General features: G+C 41.3%; 2 protein-coding genes across 2 annotated transcripts; both read left to right on the forward strand.

Moving 5' to 3' along the window:
- Positions 1-705: 705 nt before the first annotated feature.
- Positions 706-5,078, forward strand: arl9 (ADP-ribosylation factor-like 9). The gene is made up of 4 exons (XM_041944520.1): positions 706-1,111; positions 2,372-2,549; positions 2,648-2,823; positions 3,915-5,078. Exons 1-4 carry the CDS (start codon positions 878-880, stop codon positions 4,089-4,091), a joined length of 765 nt encoding a protein of 254 aa, XP_041800454.1. The 5' UTR covers positions 706-877; the 3' UTR covers positions 4,092-5,078.
- Positions 5,079-5,272: 194 nt separating this feature from the next.
- LOC121611819 (testicular haploid expressed gene protein-like) lies at positions 5,273-13,394 on the forward strand. Its single transcript, XM_041944518.1, has 8 exons — positions 5,273-5,611; positions 5,701-5,731; positions 6,684-6,740; positions 7,187-7,321; positions 9,112-9,234; positions 10,898-11,039; positions 11,414-11,548; positions 12,050-13,394. The coding sequence occupies exons 1-8, from the start codon at positions 5,443-5,445 to the stop codon at positions 12,179-12,181; spliced, it is 924 nt and encodes a 307-aa protein (XP_041800452.1). The 5' UTR covers positions 5,273-5,442; the 3' UTR covers positions 12,182-13,394.
- Positions 13,395-19,365: the final 5,971 nt, after the last annotated feature.

Consider the following 19,365-nt stretch of genomic DNA (forward strand, 5'->3'; position numbering starts at 1 on the left):
TTAATTTAACAATTGAAACATTAAAATTTAGAATAAGAGAAATTGGGCTTGAAACTACTCATGTGCAATTCAAAAATTTCCCTTTGAGAAACTGAGCTATCTTCTTTGTCTCTCTTTTATTCTTGCTGTCTGTTTCCCCAGTGTGGGATTAACAAAGTTTTATCTCATCTTAGAAGAGTCATATTTATTGGGTTATACTCAAAATTAAACCACTACAAGCTCTATAATTTACTAATTATAAAGGATTTATTGCTAATTATGTATAATCATTTATAATTAGTAATTATTTATATTGCAAATTTATACTGTTGCCACAGTGGGATTCATAAAGCTTTTTTCTTTATCATATAATATATATGTGATAGTGATTTAGCATTATGTATATATTATTATAAAATAGGACATTCTACATCATGACTATTTTTTACTTTTGGTACTTTAAGTACATTTTGACACTAGTACTTAAGTGAGATTTAGAATTGCATATTATTATTAATATATTTTTTGTGCTATTGCTACAAGATCTGTGTACTTATTCCACCACTGCTTTTTACAGCATCATTACCATGTTCTTTGTCTGATGCTAATTTGGAAATTGTGATAATCGTGGTTAAATCCTTCCCGAGTTCTTTCACTATCATGACAATATGGTTGCGATTGTGGCGCCACCAAGCGGTGATATTATGACACTGCATCAACAAAAAGCAGCCCGGAAATATCCTGAGAAGACGTTTCTCCAGCTTCCTGTCTGGTAATCCACTTGTTGAGGAAGACGAGGAGGGTGGAAACTTAAAACATCACCAGAAGACAGACCATGGCGAAAACGACCGGGTAAAAAAGCCATACTTAGGAAAACAAAACCCGGCGGTTTAGCGCCATGTTTGGCCTGAGAGAAGCTGGTGTCCTCGGCGCCTCCGTCGCTCTGGCGGGGGGAGTCGCCTATCTTATCTGGAACTACGCGTCCTCCTCCGGGGAGAAGAAACCAGAAGCACGGCCGACTCAAGACGGTAAAAGTGCCAGAGAGGAAGAGGAGAAAGGAGAGGAAGCCGAACAAACTGTTGTGGTCGCTGCTGCGCCTGTTGTTGCTGCTGAAGCTCAGAAAGCATCAGAGGTAAAACGTTAACTTTACCGGACACACCTTCCGGTAAACCGCAGGTGGAGCGTGTATGTACTTGTAAAATCAGCGTAGAAGAAGAGACATTTCTAACGTTACACCCACAATACACCAGATTAGAGAGCAGCCCTGCAGGAAAATGTGTGTTTTAAGTTTGTTTTTAACACAAACATTCTTCAGAGTTTCTAAACTTCTAATAAAACCAGTTAAAAGCCTTTATTTTATGGTTAAAACAGCAACAAGTTCAGGCAAGTTCTCTGGAGAATCGTGGGAAATGTAGGACCTCGCCAACAGAAAATTAACCTGCAACAATTTTCAAAGTCAGCTAATTTATTTAGTCATTTTTAAGCGAAAGTGACAAAATTACACCGTATCAGGCTCTCAAATGTGAATATTTGCTGTTTTTCTGACGGTTAATTAAAAATTTTGCACTGTAGGCATTATGAAGGCAACACTTGGAGTCTGGGAAACTGTGATGGATGTTTTGGACCATTTTGTGATATTGAGTAAAAAATTACCTCAAAGTAATATGCAGAATTATTGATAACTACTAGCTATACAAAATAGCTATTGACCTTTGTAATAATCAATTAATCTGTTGATAATTTTCTCGATGAATCAATCAAATGTCAGAATGTGAAAAGTGTCCATTACAGAGTCCAAACTGATGTCTTCAAACGTCTGCTTTAAACTAGTTGTTTTGTTTACATTGACACAGAAATTTTTGCGTGGTAACTGGCTTAAAACAGCCAATTACTCAAATTGCTGCAGGGTTACTGATATATCTGTAATTCTGGCTGGATGCATGATGTTTCTCCGTTGTACGTCTTATTCTCATGAATGTGATATCTCAGGAAAGCCTTGAGGGAGCGTATTCAGATTTGACACAAACGTTCACATGCACTCGAGATGTTTTTGTGGTCAAAGGTCAAAGGTCACTGTGACCACACACACACAAACCATTGTTGGCCATAACTCAATAATTCATACACTAATTATGACACACTTTCACACAAATGTCTCATAGGATAAAATGAAGTGATGACATTTCCAAAAGGTCAGCTTCACTGTGACACTGTAATGTTGTGCAGAGACACTTTTCTGGCCGTTATTCAGCAGCATAACTCAGGAACAGAAGGCAGATTGTGACCATATTTTACATTTGGGCAGATACATACATACATACATACATATATGAGTTTTTGCTCAACTGTTGTACATCAGGCTGAAATTAAATGTCTTCTGTGTGTGCTGCAGTCCAAGCCCGTGGAGTCAACGGGGACACAGGTGCTGGTTCTGGGTCTGGATGGAGCCGGTAAGACCAGCCTGCTGCACTGTTTGGCCACCGGCAGCCTGGAGCAGGACATGCAGCCGACACAGGGCTTCAACGCCGTCTCCATCAACAGAGACGACCTGCACATCGAGTTCCTAGAAAGTGAGTCTGAATTCTTATTCACGTCTGAACCCGATCGCAGGAAGCAGTCATGAGTTTGAGCAGTGAGCCGGTGTCACAGCTGTCTGTCTGTCTGTCAGTTGGAGGTAAAGAGGTGCTGCGGCCATACTGGCAGAGGTACATGTCCAAAGCTCTTTTGCTGGTGTTTGTGGTCGACTCTTCAAGCCCAGAGCGCTTCCCCCTCGCCAAGAGGCATTTACACGAGCTGCTGGCTTCTGACCCCCGCCTGCCTTTAATGGTACTGGCCAACAAGCAGGTGAGCATGACAGAAAAACACTTCAGACCTGCAGACGTCTTGTTCTAGAAGAACCTCGCACACTTTATAGAGACTTTCAACGCAGCTTCAGTTTGTGTTGGGCTGCAGCTACTGATAATTTTCTCAATTAACTGATTCATCGCTTGGTTTAAAAAGTGTCCATGGTGACATCTTAAAATATCTTGTTTTGTCTGATCAAAACTCCACAACCCAAATATATTCAGTCTGTTAATTTAGAAGACAAAGAAATCCAGCGAGTATTCATATTTGAGGCTGTAACCAGTCATTTTTTGGCTGACTGGAGACTGGAGGTTTTGACACATGCAGTGCGAGGGAAGATGCAGCAGACCTCTGTGGGCTTACATTAACATTTGATTTTGATCAACACTGTTATCGTTATTCCTACATGCTAACCGCATATTAAAAGAATCTACTTCACAGCTGATCAGACTATGAGTTCTTCAGACTTCTAAACGGGAGATGTGAGCATGAATGTTGATGCTTAAAGCCATCACATCCCTCCTTTTATACTGTAAATGCGAATATAATAAATTATTTCCTTGAGGACGTATCCAGATAGTTTGAAGCGATTTTTACGGTTTAGTTTGAATCAGTTTGAGCACTGTTGAATCACAAGTTATTTCATTATGAGGACTCAATATAATCTCACAAGCAAAAGGGCATTTCTGAAAGCACAACAGGTGAAATACAAGTCAGCTTCAAGGCATAATATGTAATGTTCTGCTGCTAGGGGTCTCTAAATCAGAGCTTAACCAAAGATGGAGTTTGAAGATGTTGTGAAGTAGTGTGGGATCATGGGAGTTTTAGGATTCCTTCACTGTTCATTGTTCATTTTTTTCTACAAACCAAAAGTCATGCCAAGATATCAAGCTGCCACGGTCTCACATAAAAGCATACACATCATGGCTTTCATGTGTATATGTGAATGTACTTGTATTTATATGTTCAAAAAGCTGTGTTCAGGCTTCTGCTTGTAAGTAGGACGTATCCTCTGGTGTATTTTTGTATTGACGTAAGTATTTGATGACGTTTTTCCCACCTGTCTCGTCACGTTCGGCTCTCGTTTGCAGGACCTTCCAGGAGCCTGCAGCATCACTGACCTCCATGACGCTCTGTCTCTGTCCGAGGTCGGGGACCGCCGGTTGTTCCTCATCGGCACCCATGTGAAGAAGGGAGACGCAGAGCTCAGCTCAGGCGTTAAGGACGCCCAAGAGCTGATCATCCAGATGGTTTGTGACAGCAGATAAAACACTCTGCGGCCGTCATTTAATCCTGTGGTTTTGATACGATTCAATAGGCTCTTTGCACCTTTTCATTTAACTGCTTTCACTACACCAGGTTGGCTGGAAGTCTTTTATTTATTTATGAGGAAAGTAAAACTTTTTTCTTGTTTTGGTATTGTCGAGGTACAAAATTCCTATTCAGTGGAGTATAAAACTCCATTGGCTTTGAAAAACATGTTTCACTGTTACCAAATGGCCCAATTTTTGTTGACGCTGCCCACTGGACACGTCTAACAACTTGTGTTTGAATTTCATTTCACCAAAGATTAATTTTCCTTTACATCCAAGCAGGTGACTTCAGTCAGTGCAGCCATAAATAAGCAGATTTATTTCAGGTTGTAGATTCACTCGGGCCGCCTGTGTAGCTGCTGCATGCAGCTTTATCACCGGCGACGAGCTAACAGTCTGTTAGCATCACACACAGTTTTTTTTTTTTTCGTCCTCACAAAAATACAACCAAATGTTATTTTTCCTGTTTGGATTCTATCACAATGTTCCTTGTTTGTCATGAAGCACAGTATATTAAATACCTCGACATGGAAACGAATATGAACCCTTCATATCAACTTGCAGGACAAAGTGAGGCTGCTGCTCATGTAAATCTGCTCCATTCGCTGACTGTTTGTCCACTCTGTGGTTCAGAATTTCAAAGCAAATCACAAAATGTAAGGAGACTCTGCCGTCTTCTGGTCAGTGGCTGTATGTGATTTCTGCATATTAAACGTTTCTTAAACAGTGACCGCTCTCTGCCATTCGGGGCCGCCAACAGGCAAACTTGGCTCTTACAGCTTTAAGAAGAAGAACTATTGAATGTCTGAATGAAACGTTTGTGAGATGAAGCAAGGAGAGAGGAGTCTGACACCATGTCACCAGACTGCAAAAAACACACAGTGTTGTATGAACAGGTTCATATAGTCTTATACACAGAGTTTTTACACTTAATTAAATTGTTTCCACTAAACTGATTGGTGTGACATGTTGTCCTTTCTTTGTTATTGTGAGAATTGAGCTCATGAACTTCCACATTCAGTCCCTCTACCCATCAGGACGCCCTGCGGCGCCACATTTATGGTCAAACTAATAATAAGAGCTTATCTGGGAATGCAGCTTGACTTCTCATGTGAGGAAAAAGCCTCGTCTTAACATAGATCCTGACAGCGACTCTGCCGTCAGGCCATCAAAGCATTTCTATATCTGGAATCTGATCCAAACACAAAGCAGCTCTCCAGAAATACTGCAGCAGCCGCCCTCGCCGCTGACCTCCACGTATCGCTTTCCTTTCAACATCCTGCAACGGAAATCTTGAGACGGCAACATGGATGGGTTGAGGGTGCAGACTCCAGTTTCAAGGAGTCCTCATGTGTGGGGCTGGTTGCTAAGGACTCCTGGCTCCATAGCAACAGCAGGAGATTACTGTGACACCATCGACAGGCAGCAAGCCACATCCAGCCTGCTGCAAGCTGACATGGTGTCTGAAAAACAAGGTGAGTGCACCTGGTTTTATGTGCAGCTCAGTCTTGAAATAAGCTGCTGCTATTTTCAGTCTAATTTATTTTGTGTTTTTTTCTTGTAGGGCTTCGGTCCAGATTTGGTCCATCAAACAGGTGAAGTAACAAACGTCATTTTTAGGAATTTCTTACTTTTTCAGATGCAGGTACAAGTTTAACAATCGCCATAAGATCAGAACGGCCACTTTTAAGTAACTATTGAATATAAACCAGTGGTGCTTGTTTGCTCATTTGTTTTATATTTTCATTTATTTGCTTTGCTTTGCTTGTTTTTACTGTATCACATGTATAACTGTGTATCCGTCACCCTTAGTTCACTATTTCAACTCTTTATCACCTTTAGCTAACATTCTTCATCTTTATGAAGTACTTTTACTATAAGTGTATAGTTGAAATATTAATAATGAATAAACCTTTCAGTTTTTATATAATCAATAACATGTAGTGTACAATCATCTCATCTGATTGGACTTTATTTCTGTCTCATACATTTTTTGCTGACACTTACAAGCAGATAGATAAACAGTTAATAAATGGTCTATAACTCACTATAATGTCGTTGCAAGCAGATTTATGGTCTTTTTAATTATCTGTATTAAGTATTTTTGGTCTATAAACATGATGAACAACAGTATAAGACGGCTGTAATAATGTAAAATATGTCTTCATAGATGTTATAATTGCTGAAAATATGTTGATAAACTTCATATATCCTTATATCTGCTTATAACTATATTATAATGTGTTCTAAGAATTGATTATACATTTCCCTACATGAAAATGTTTGGCTCACAGAAAAACTCAAACAGTTGTGTCTTTGAGATTGATTAGAGGCCACAATGTGGTTCAGAATTCGAAGCCAACTTTTTAACTGAAGAGCGAGACCAGATTTTGGATGTCACAACTCTGCCAGATAGATGAAAACCCTCAACAGAAACGGGAGACCCGCTGAGTGATTGCTTGGTCCCCCTGGGCCCAAAGTCTCTGAGTTACTCTGGTATCTAATGCTGATTTTGGGGACTGGTGTGTTATTGTGTTCTTTTTGCAGAATCTTAGATCTGGCGCAGCACAAAACCTCAAAAACCATTTGGGCCACGACTCCTTGGTGAGTAGCTGAGTCATACTAAGTTTTTCCTCTTCTTTCTAACATACAGTACGTCTGCTAGCACAGGGACTCGCCGTCACAGTGGCCTCTGCTCATTACAGGTTTGGGTTTTGCAGTTGCAGGATGAGTTGTCACATGATAGGAAATCACATACTTGTTCATTGATCTAGTCTGAAAATGACTGAAAGAATTCGGGAGCCTCTGTGGTCAGTGTTTCCTGACTCGAGTGCAGTTTTTCTAAACTACATAATTTAAGACAGATGTCTGGCACGCTTTGAATGTTTGAAAGGGCAAAATAACGGGGAAATGAACAGAGGTCACGTCTGATTCAAAGTATGTTTCTGTCATTTGGTAACTGCCTACTTGGAAAATATTTATTCTGCTCCTGCACCAATATTTTCATCGTAGCAGCTCCTCATTGGAAACTTCATCTTTTCATTGATCAGTGAGAGGCTGAGCTGGGGCAACCAGGAGCCGGTATGGCCCGTCTCCACTTCCGCGCTCGGAGCCGTTCCAAGTGCAAGAATCCAATACCTGGCCAGGCACAAAAGAGACTTCTCAGCAAGGGAGGACCCCCAGAGGTAACTGCAGCCTGTCTGCACCCCAACATTATTGATGACTCTCTGAAAAAGGCCTGCGAGGGGGAGGGCTGCTTGTGTTCCCCCTCCGGTGGACTGCGCGCAAGCCTTTTATGTTGTGGTGAACAGCTCAATCAGTCAAAGATGAAGGGTAATGACCTGATGCTGTTCGGCACGGAGCTGATTCAGGAAATGCAAACTGCAAAGTGATGTTCAGGACCGATGCCAGCCGCCTCCCCAGCAGAGGCGATCACCCCCGAGAGCACGAGAAGCTGCGGCGGTGGTTACAGCTGCTTATTGTGATGTTGTCTGCTGTTTCCCCGCCTCAGCTGTCAGATTGAAAGCACAGCAACATGCAGTGAAATTCAATCAGAAGCCCCCGCAGGAAGTGCACCTCCCCGAACAAAACAGTGTATTTACTGTAAGTGAACATGACGGCAGTCGCCTGCTGGCTTGCGTCAAAGCAAAGAACCATCACAGTTTGGACGAGCTGTGAGATGAGTTGATTTAGGCTGCTGAACACAAACAGTCCCGGCTTGTTTTGCATTGATTAGTCGAACGCTGAACTGAGCTTGTGATGAATATAGATCTCGGGCCTGATAATTACACACTAATCACATCACTCTGCAGTCTAGTCCCGTCCATTTTGTTAATTTCTAATCTGATCATCTGGCAGACTGTCTGGTCCGACTCCGCTCGTTTCTAAACACATAATCAAATATCACACTGGAGTAAAACCTCAGCTGGAGTTACCAGTTAATACAAGGCTGCAGCTACTGATTATTTTCATTATTGTGTAATCTGCAGAGTATTTTCTTGATTAACTTTGTATAAACCAGTGGAAAATGCTCATCGCCGCTTTGTTCCAAGCTGACATCTTCAGATAATTTGTCGTCCGACCAGCAGAGCGAAACACAAAGACTTTCAATGTAAAATATAAAAGAAAAAATCCTCAACTGTCAGTGGAGCCAGTGAATTTTTGACATGACTGGAAGTATTTCCAGGTGGATTTCTGTCAATCAGACCGTTAATCAATATGAGAATCAACTGAAAACGATCAACAACAATAATGATAATTGATTAACCTTTAAAGGCATCTATAAGGCAAAAATGGCCGACGTTTGACTCTCGTTAAACGTTTTGCATCATGAAGTCTGTCTGTAGAGCTCAGCCCTGAGTCCACAGGTTCCTACTGAAGATGCAGATCTTTAAGTGAATCTCAAATACATGCTTTCACTTAAAAAAAAAACCTCAGTTGTGCTGTGAAACTGTAGTTTTAAGCAAATGTTGCTCAGAGAAGTGGACAAAGTGGACAAAGAACAAGGCTATTTTCAGTGAGATTGAGCCAAAATAAACTAGAGACAACACTTGTCACTAGAATAAATTCATGGCTCATTTTGGCCTTTAAACACAACATCACCAGACTTTTCCTTTACGTTCTGAGTCACTCAGGAAGGATTTTGCAGTGATGATACATTCCTTCAACATTTGACTGCATATTTGCTTTAAGAGCAAAACAATGAGTCAGAACGAGCCTGTCAGCAGCGAGCATTTCACCTTTTGTGTCCTCGCTCTGTCTCGACTAAGTGTTTAACAAACTTGAATGTTTTTGTGGCTGCAGACGATTTCCCACTCATACCTCCGTCATCGGCCCCGCACTGACACTTCTCCATTGTTCTGCATCCCCTCCTCCTCCTCCTCCTCCTCCTTCCTTCTGCTTCAAGACATTCTTTTGTCCCAGAGACACAGCACCACATATAATGGATGCGGTAATGGCTTCCATTTTCCTGCAGGAAGGAGGAGGAGGCGAGCTTCTTCAGGAAGACCCGGCGTCCTTCCTCCAGGGCGTCCCAGTACGAGCACATTGTCCGCTTGTCGACACCCAGAACTGGGAGGCGCATCTCCCAGGAAGCAGGGTAAACGCCTCATTAGACATCAGACACAGCCGGTAAAGTGAGGAGAGGTGGAGCTGAACCAGACAAACTCAGGTCAAAGCATGTAGCACTTTGTTATAATAAATCTTTTTCAGTTAAATAAACCATAATAAACTGGGATTCTGCTGTGACCCAGATGTCTAAAAAAAGATCTTTCAGCTAATGATGGAGCGTCTTTCTCTTTGTTTTTGACAGTTTTGAGTTTTTGAGCCGAGATGTGGCTTGTTGGTGTCTCTTGTTATACATTCACTTTTCTCACCAGCTGTTTACACTGAAGCTGAATTATTCGTTGATTATGTTTGGAAGAAAAGAAATTTGAAATAAATTGTGAGAATCGATTGATTGTCAGGACGGTGGTTCCCGGTCGGGGCGTCAGGACCCCACAACAGATTCCAACATACATGAGAGGGGCCCGGAAAGCAGCTGGGGAATATTTCTCGAAAAACATTGATGACGTTAATGATCACAGTAAAGCTGCAACCTTTGATGAGCGGTCACAGTGGACATTTCTTATTTTAAGGGGTCGAGAGCCAAAAAAGATTGTGGTTGAAGTGATTTGACATTTCTTGGTTCCACCCTCTCAAATGTGCAGAACTTTCTGCTTTTATATAACTAGAAAATTTGATTTATTAACCAGACAAATGAGAAATCTGAAGACGTCCACAGGCATTTTTTCATAAATCTTTAACATTTTGTCAACCAAACAATGAGTAAATTTAGCCGCTGCAGTCATAAATGTATCTCAACCAAGCAGAGGACGCTGTGCGTTAGTAGCTGAACAAGTTTAAAGGTTTTTCTCTTTTCTCCGACAGCCTTGTAAAAACTTCTCATCTCTGCTTTAACAGTATGAACAGCATCATCATGATGAACTCGTTCAGGTGTCTGTTTCAGAGATTTTCTCCTCATCCGGGTCTCCAGTAGACCTCCATGTTACCAGTTTTTGTCAGATTTGTGACTCAAAGCTCCAAAGCTTTTACTCTCTCTCAGGGTTCCACTTCCAAACCAACGTTTAGAATTTAATCCCTGCAGAATATAACGTAACATGCAGTTAAATATGAGAAGGCGAAGCAGAGGCTCGGGTCCAACACCGACGTCTCCACGCTGCACGAGGAAGCCAACGTTTGGACATCTGTTATTTCAGTGTCACACTGTGGGAGAGCGAGGAGCGGAGACAATAGGGCTTATTGTCCAGAGTTCTGGACCCCTGGGACGCTCGCAGACAGCCGCGGAAGTCTTTTTATAAATCCTGAACACAGCAGCCGAACATGTTGTTGGGCATGAAGAGGGATGCATTCAGGGTTTACTGAATTCAGTACACAAAATGAGTATTTGTTTACGGGATTTAAACAGCAGACATTACATTGATTGCTGTTCTAATACCAGACACAGAAAATAATAATCACCAGCAGGCCAAACTTAATCCTCTCATCTCGTTCCTCCACAAAAAAAAAAAAAAAAAAAAGCTAAATAAATAAAGGAGACAAATCAGGCAGCAGGAGCCACATGTCAGATAAACATCAAATACTTCTCCCTCTAAAATTAGACTCGTGTCTTCTGAGAATGAAGCGGCTGCCCTGACAGACTGAAAGCTGCTTTTAACATTTGACAAACAGCTCAATCAGTCGTCTTTCTGCCGCTCCCGCAGGCCTCCTCACACACCTCAGCGCGACAACAACTGTCCCATCTGGCACGTTGATCCCAAAGTGAAAGCCGCTGTGATCACACTGCGGCTGCTGCAGCTCTCCAGCCCCAAACGGATCCATCCGGACTTCCAGAGCAACCGAGAGGTGAGACCCTGATCCACGCAGAAAACCAGCAGGCCCCCGGTGCACCGATTCAATCAGGATTTGACCTTCATAGAGATTCCAGAGAATCACATCTTGTTATTATGATATAAAATCTCTTGTACTGTGGTCAAAGTTTCTTCGCTGTCTCTCACCCCTCCATCACAACAAGCTTTTGGTCATAAATGTTCAGAATGAGAAGCTTTTAAAACGGGTTTGTTGTTTTCTGCAGCAGATAAACCTTCATCAGCCAGTTTTCCTTCAGCTGACGGGTGAAGTCACCTCTCCAGTCATGATGGAGAATAAAACTCTTCACTGGATCATAACCGCAGAGGTGCATGAAGCCTGAATGTCCTCCATCTGTTTGTGTTGCACAGAGTGTCGCATCCGTCGTTTCCTTTGCTTCCAAGAGGACCCAAGCGTCTCAGCGCCTGGTCCAGCTGTCCCTGCCCAGGCTGAAGGAGAGCAACGTCTGCTGGCAGCTCGGCCGCCCGGAGGAATCCATCTGGACTGTAAGAGCACCCACTGTTGCTTCACTCCCTTATTCACTGGTGCAGTTTGTGTTGAACAGCACAGGATTCGGTGATTCTTGGGTTTGTGGAGAACTTTCTTTTGGACGAAACAGCCAAGCTTGGCCGTATGCTTGAAATCACACAGCCAGTTAAAATATTTTCCAGCTGTTTGATGCAGCTCTCTGTCATGAACTGCGGAGTTTCACATAATGAATTGTTCTTTCAATTAATTGTGGAATTTTCCAACAATTTTCATCAGTCAAACGACTGTTTGATGGATCCTCTGCTTGCACAGACTTTTATGATTGGTGGTTTTTCAGTCTGGCTCTTATTCTGATAGATGAAACACTTTGATGACAGAAACATGCGTAATGACTACAGAGCCTTTGCTTGAACAGCAGCAACATGCTTAACATGTTTTAAGACACGAGTTTGAGTCATTTCTGAGGAGGACCTGGACGCTACTAAAACTGCACTAAATGTCTGAATCTCTACAATCAGGTTTCAAAGGCAGCACGGAGAGCCACAGCAAGCGCTCGGGTTGAAACGCTGGCGACGCCGAAACAGCTCTCCAAGAACTACGTCCCTCCACGGGAACCAGAGTGGAGCCGACAAAGTGTCTCGTCCACCTGAGCGTCGTCCCTCAGCATCACAGCCAAGTCAGCGCTCATCAGTTTGTGCTCTTTCTGAAGCTCATTCAGCCTAAAGCTGCAGACTGTTCACAATATGATCCCGGTTCTGAAGGGAGGTTAAATATGTTTACATCTTGATTTCAAAGACAAACACAGCAATGATTATCACTGGGGCTCATTTACATTGACTTTTACCTTGTCCAAAGATCCTCCCATTCGACGCTTTTTAAATTCTTTTGAGCTGATAAAGTTTTTTAGATAATTTGCAGTAAAGTACTCAAATAAAAATAAATTTAACTGCAAACCCCAAACAAACAAATCAGAATTTAGTAAAAGGATGTACATGACAGCATCAAAATTAACTAAAACAAATGAATATAAACTAAAAAAATAATACAAATTACCACATTTTTAGAAAATCAAGCTGATCAATTATATAAGTTTTAAATATGTTGAAATTCCAAACTCAGTATTGAGACATCTGGAGGGTAAATGTGAGTAAGAACTCAAATACTCTTGTCTGTTTTTTGCAGTTCTGTGGTTCTGGTCGCCTGTTGATATCATTACCATGTGCACAAAACCTTGAGTAAAGATTTTGGACTGCGATGTTAGAATCGATGAAATATTGCTGGTTTGAATGTCAGAGAGAAGGTGAATAATGTCAGGAATAAAAACACGTCTGTGATCTGCAGCCTTTGTCTGAGCCTCAGTATAAAATGATGATCCACAGGGTTTTTCCTTTGCAGCTGAGCTGCATTCTGCCTTTAGATCACAACCATGTGTGAATGGATCCAGACTGCGTCGGATCAGAGGTGGTCCAGCCAGCTTTCCCTTTGGGGACAGATGTTTTTTGGGTGCCATGAGTATTTTCTGCTATATTTGCGTGCAAGCCTTCCAGAAGCTCCTCTTTCTCCTGTTAGAGGTCACGACTTTGTGAAAATATCACGATCTGGCCACAGTTTGATTCACAAAGGCTGCTGGGGTTCGGTCTGGAAATCCGCTGTAATCCCCCCCCCACACACACACACAAACACACTGCCGGTGCCTGTAAGTGAGTTTTTCATAAAAAATAGTCACAGTTCACGTGTCAGAGGTGGAGGCCTTGTGCTGTAATTTGATTTGGAGCGCTGCAGGTGGTGGCAGCCAGCGTGGGTTCAGATCAGCGCATGTTTGCGACCCAACTCGGCCAGACATCAAAGAGATTGAACCCACACCCCGCCGGGAGGCTAATCTGGGATTAGCACGGTGGGACTGTGACCTGGGACTGCAAGGTAGTGAGGAGGAGGAAGAGGGTGGGGAGAGAAAGCTGAAGTTTAGCCGAACAAACACTTCCCAGAGGCGGATGTTAGGTTGAGTCTAACGCACAGCAAACAGGTGGAGCCAAAGATCTTTGCCATCTCCTGATGTGTTCACTGTCAGTTGGACCCACTTATGAAAACATTGCTCTATAGCACCACCAGTGGTCAAAAACTCCACAGTGCACCTTTAAGAGCAGCAGGTGACTCACACAAGCTGCACTTCGGATACATCCCAAGTCTCTTCAACTGCATCCATGGCTTCCTACTGGCAGAATTTATTGATATTCTGAATGTGAAATCATTATTTATTAACTCAGAATATGATTATTTTGTCTTTTGAACACTGGAAATCATTTATTACACAAAATATCTCAGAGAAAATTAAAATTATGTAACTATACCAAACCTGAAGCTCAGCAGCATGTGACTGAATGAAAATAACCATAATTGATATAAAGAGTGTTATTTGCTGACTGACAGACTCTCCTGCTCTCTCTGACTTTAATTATATCCATAATAAAAGGGCAATGGGGGAGCAACTTCCGGTTCAAGCAACAAAATATCAAATAAGAGATTTGAGATGTGCCCTTTGTATTTTACTTGCTTCTTTATGTTCAGACCATGGGGAAAAGAAATTAAGCCTCTCTAAATATTACTTCTCATTCTTAACAGTCTAAAAATTCACCAGAAACTTGAATCAACAGTCTATACAAACATAAATATAGTAATTCAAGTCTATTAACAAAGAAACGGATCACGAACATTTAAGAATAAGTCATTTATAAAGCAAAAATGTTAAATATTGTCAAGTTCAAACTTTTGGAAAGTGAAGATTTTCTGCTTTTCCCTCTTTTATATTACTGTAAATTAAATATCTCCTAGTTTGGATTGATCAAACAAGTGTTATGAAGATATCACCTTGGGCTGTGGGACACTGTGAGCTTTTTCTATTTTCTGACACAGTGTGAGTGATTAAAATAATGGCCATATTAATTGATATAAAAAAATAATCAATATTTGCAGCCAAACTGGCATTTTTGCAAGGCTGCTGTGGTATCCAGATGTTGCTTTGACTGTGTCCACACAATCCATGTATATGCAAATGATTATAAATTGATAAGTTGCAGTATGAATATCCAGTAAATATATATATATTTATCCACCTCATGCTTCTTTCCTTGTTTGTGCTCAGTGCTTTAGTTCACTCTCTCGGGACCGGTGTTGGTGTTTTGCTTCACACTCAGTCACATGTTCTGTGCCAACAGTCTCACACAGGATGTCGTGTGCACTCAGCCCACACCTTCTGTTAAACACAGGAAGTAGTTAAAACAAGATGTTCTCATATCACCACCCTGCTCCGTCAGATAATGTTAGGCTGTATATTTACGGTTCTTCTTGTTCTGGTACCTTTGTGCTTTACACTTGAGTGCTATGACTAATATTCAACAGCATTATCTCTGTTTTCATTTTGCATGGTTTGCAAGTTTGCATGGTGTAACTCTGCAAACAGTCGCGTCAGGGTGGAGTTACAGGAACTATCTCCAAACAACAATGCTTTGCTAAATATTTCCTGAGCTGTGAGGAACTGGCAGCTGTCTCATGCTGCTGTGGTTTTGAGCTGGAACCAGTTGGACCAATACATCTGCTGGACTTTACTCTGCACACTCAGTATTTACTTAATTAACCACCATTTTTGCTGTGTGGGATGAGGTAAAAGCAGAAAATCCATATGGTTTTACTTTGGTTTATTCGTTTGAGCAAATGGTCCAAAACAAGAGAAACAGATGGGTGAAAAATGGAAATTTCCAACATGCCAACTTCAGGAGAGAAGAAAAGCCTCTAAAGGGACTGCCAGCATGTCAGAGTTTATCCAGAGGTGTCTGAAGGGGTTCCAGAAGTCCAGAGAAGGTCACGTTTTAGTTTGAAAGCACTCTAGAGACCGCCACCATGTCAGAGTTTGTCTGAGGGGCTTCACTGTGTTGCCTTATTCCACTAATTTTCACATTTTTTCAGTGTGAAGTAGATCAGTGCTAGCTCGCTATGAAGGGCCTAATGAACAAGGTGGTGACTAAACTATGACGTGTGGTGGATCTTTTGGTTGTATGTTGATTCAAAAAGTCAAAAACAACTTTCAAAACATCGTCAGTGAAACTTTTGGATGTGGGATTCGTCTTGTGGGGGTGGATTTTTTGGGGGGTAATTGTCGTTCATTTTGCACATGTAAACATTGCATGTTTGATAGGTGCAAGATTCAAATGCATCAAGCTTGACATGAATTCAGGTAAAGGAACAGTTCAGAGTAAATGGCACGGCAGGTAGGAGGAAATGTAAGAGGGTGAACTGTCCCTTTAAGCCTTCTCGTGTCTGCCTGAGAAACTGCTTTTGCTCTTTCATTTGTGCAGAGGAATCATTGTCAATACAAAGCAAACGTAAGAGGAAGCTGTCGAATGCAGAAAGTTAATATGTGCACAAATACAGGCACTTGGTTAGACGAAAAACACAAAAAGGCTTGAACTTGCAGCTGTTCTGTTGGCAAGATTTCCAGCTGAAAACAGCTGCTGATCGAAAACCTTTTTCTTTGTGTTCTTCATGCAGTTAAATGTATGTTTTTGTGCACATATTTCTGATTTTACTGCATTCATCAGCTCACATTCTTTTTTCTTAGATTTTTTTTTTATGTATCATGTGGTTCTAAACCCACCAGAGCTGCAACTTATCTGCAACTTATCATCTTAATCAATCAGTCAATCAATTTGAAAGTATTTCTCAGAGATGTTGTGGCACAGTAGCTTCATCTCTGCCTGCTTCTTAAAGCTATTATTCACCTTATTTTGTATTTTTATCATTATATTATTATCTTTTTCTCAGTTTTGTTCCACTCTCTTGGAATGATAATGTTTTGTTGTATGCAAGAACAATGACAATAAAGTTGATTTAAATTGAATCAAAGTTTCTTATTAAATGTTGAAAAACAGAGAAAAATCCCCACCTGAACATCTCAAAGCTCAGCTTCAACCAAACTGTATGTTTTGTCTCACTGACAACCCAAAACCCAAATAAATGTGATTTACTGACAAATAAAACTAAGAAAACCAACAAATATACACATGAAACACCAAACTGGAACCAGTGAAATTTTTGGCCAGGTTTGCAGAACTTATTTTGGTTAGTCATCTAATGCTCTAGTGTGCACACAAGAAATTTTAAACGTTCAAAATATTAAGACCAACCTATAGAGGCATGTGATCGCAGCTAAAATAAAAAATCAAAGAGTTCTTTTGAGAATCACTTCAAATGGCGCAAAGATTATAAAGATAAAACAAAAACAGTTAAAGGCCCCAAAACTAAAAGTCAACCCACCTCAGATGAAGACTTCAGCAAAGAAACCTGCAAAGTAAAACCGATTAAATTGTGACCCCGGTGGTCAAAAACCGCAGATGAAGCGATCAGATTAGTGTCACATTAATAAAAACAAAAAGTCAGCTTGCAGAAAGCGACGCAGCCCGAGGCCGGCGGTTTCTAAATGGTAGATTCTCTGCAGCTCTGCAGAGTCCTCTTAGCAACAGACAAAACCAGACTCCATTCAAATTCTGCACACACTCTCATGGGCTCTTATGGCAAAGCATCAGACACTCAGATCATCCTTTCACTGGAGCGGCCGGAGGACAGAGAGGACTGAGGCACAATTTCCCCGTTGTGCACGATCAGTGCAGGACAGCTGGGACGTTTGTCTTCATGACCTCTTCAAAAGCAGACAAAACTCTGCTTTTTCCACTGAATGAAACACACAGGTGAATGTTTCAAACTCTATTCCCTCACTGAAGTCTTTCATTAAAATGGCTTTAAGTGATCTTTCCTTTTTACTGGCTCATCATGGTAATTGTTAGGGATATCACAGCTGTTTAAAGTCATTAGAAACAAGTCAAATCACAGGTTTTACAGGCAGCAATTGCAAATTAAAATGTAATCTTTGGAGTCTTTAATTGGACCATTACGATATGACACTGGAACATTTGCATTTCCTTTATTGCACCTGTGTGGCCATACAAGGCCTGTCTTTTTTTAAAAAAAAAAAAAAGAAAATCATTATTGTCCTATTTCATGGTTCCAGGAAATGATCAGATCACAATTTGAGATGTTTTTGCTTTCAAATATCTCAAGTCTTCATTGAGGAGTGTATGATATAGCAGTCAGAATTACTTTATATGGCAATACTGATACATATCATAGCATATTTCCTGGAAATTAAATTGAAAAATTGCTCTCAGATAAAATAATATGATTTTGGATAATTCATTCAATTAAAACCCCATAAAAACTCAAAGTAGGTCACATTTTATAATCCAGTAAATCCAATATTGCTGTAATAAGTGTAGCTCATTAAATTCTGTGGTCTGATACGTCCAGAGATATTTAGGAGAGACTGTCATGTTATACATATGCTGTCTGTCTCTATCCTCAGTTTTGTGACCCAGTCTTATCCGAGCACGCTGGAGACCAAAGTGTTTACAGTTGTTATGAACAGCCACACTCAAAGAGGGAGGCAGGACACCATAATCATTTAAATGCGGACGGCGGTCGTTCATTGGATGAAAGTGCCAGAAATCGTTCAGAAAGAATGAAAAAAGAGAGAAGTTCAGTTGTTGGTTTCATGACTTTGGAAAACTGGTCGGACACAGTCCAGTTCCAGGCGTGATTTGACTCTCTGAAACACAGCAGCGTCTTTAAGTTCACACAAGAATCAACAGACAGCGTAAATATTTCACTTGATGAAATCCACCGCAGCAACAAGAGCGCTGCTGTGTTTTTCAGCTCCGTGGCTGAAATTGGAAATAAGAAAGTCTGGAAATTTCTGTGATTCGTACATTTTTGTTTCAGAGTGGAGCGAGTTTTCTAGAGCCAAACATCACCTGATGGAGGAATTATTTAAATCACGTTTACTGATCCATAATCCTGTCAGCTGACGACAACATCACGATCATTTTCATACGAGAGGAGGCAGCAACAACCTGTCATGTCAGAGCTGTGCTAAGCACGCAAACTATGTGTGGGGGTGGGCAGGGCCTGGGGTATGATGTGTGTTTTCAGCCTGAACACACACAACACAATTGTGTGTCTGTGTGTGTGTGTGTGTGTGTGTGTGTGTGTGTGTGCACTATAAACAAATAGGCTTGTTTTTTAGCTGAACAGAGGAAAGCACCCCCAGGCTCAGGAAACAGACACCACAGTGTGTGTTGTCTGTTTTTCTATACTTGTGAGCATTTAAATGTGTAAATAAGTAAATAGAAAAAAAACCTCCAGAGTGAGGGGATTTTAAATTAAAGTAAATTCAGTCTCAGGGGTAAAATGTCAGTAAACATGTATATTAGTGCTAATGCTTTATGAATGTGTGTGTGTGTGTGTGTGTGCGTGTGTGTGTAGCAGATGCCAGTGTAAACACTCTGTGCAGCAGCCTGTTAAAAGCAGCAGTGTGTTTTATGAGCAGAGTGACTACCTGTTGGCTCGGTGTCGGTTTCTGTCGAGCTGGATGTGCAGACGGTTCCCACAGTCAGAGCGTTTTCACTGCAGGCTCTCTGCCAGGAAACCTCATCCTCTCTCTCTTTCTCCCACCTTCACTGTCTTCACACACACACTCTCTCTCTTTTCTGTCCTGTAAAATGAGCATCTGCAGCCCTTCTCACTCTCTCGCTCCACTTTTTCAGCCTGGGTTTGTCTGATTTCAGCCACAGATATCTAAGACTCGAGCTAATTTCACCATCCAATAAACATCTGGATCTGGTTGAATCGGCCTAAAGAAGTTCAGCCTTACAGTAGAAGACTTTGGTCCTCAGACATTTATACCCAGTTTCCCACTAATGCGCCTCAATCGCTTCTGTTGAAAATAACA

The sequence above is a fragment of the Chelmon rostratus genome, chromosome 9, assembly GCF_017976325.1.
Source record: "Chelmon rostratus isolate fCheRos1 chromosome 9, fCheRos1.pri, whole genome shotgun sequence".
In the NCBI taxonomy this organism is placed as follows: domain Eukaryota; kingdom Metazoa; phylum Chordata; class Actinopteri; order Chaetodontiformes; family Chaetodontidae; genus Chelmon; species Chelmon rostratus.

Excerpts from the sequence above, each read along its gene's own strand:
- arl9 (XM_041944520.1), top strand. The coding sequence starts at position 878 with ATGTTTGGCCTGAGAGAAGCTGGTGTCCTCGGCGCCTCCGTCGCTCTG. Across the intron at positions 2,550-2,647 it reads GCACATCGAGTTCCTAGAAA|TTGGAGGTAAAGAGGTGCTG; the intron begins GTGAGTCTGAAT and ends TCTGTCTGTCAG. Across the intron at positions 2,824-3,914 it reads TGGTACTGGCCAACAAGCAG|GACCTTCCAGGAGCCTGCAG; the intron begins GTGAGCATGACA and ends TCTCGTTTGCAG.
- LOC121611819 (XM_041944518.1), top strand. The coding sequence starts at position 5,443 with ATGGATGGGTTGAGGGTGCAGACTCCAGTTTCAAGGAGTCCTCATGTG. Across the intron at positions 5,612-5,700 it reads CATGGTGTCTGAAAAACAAG|GGCTTCGGTCCAGATTTGGT; the intron begins GTGAGTGCACCT and ends TTTTTCTTGTAG. Across the intron at positions 9,235-10,897 it reads CGCATCTCCCAGGAAGCAGG|GCCTCCTCACACACCTCAGC; the intron begins GTAAACGCCTCA and ends CCGCTCCCGCAG.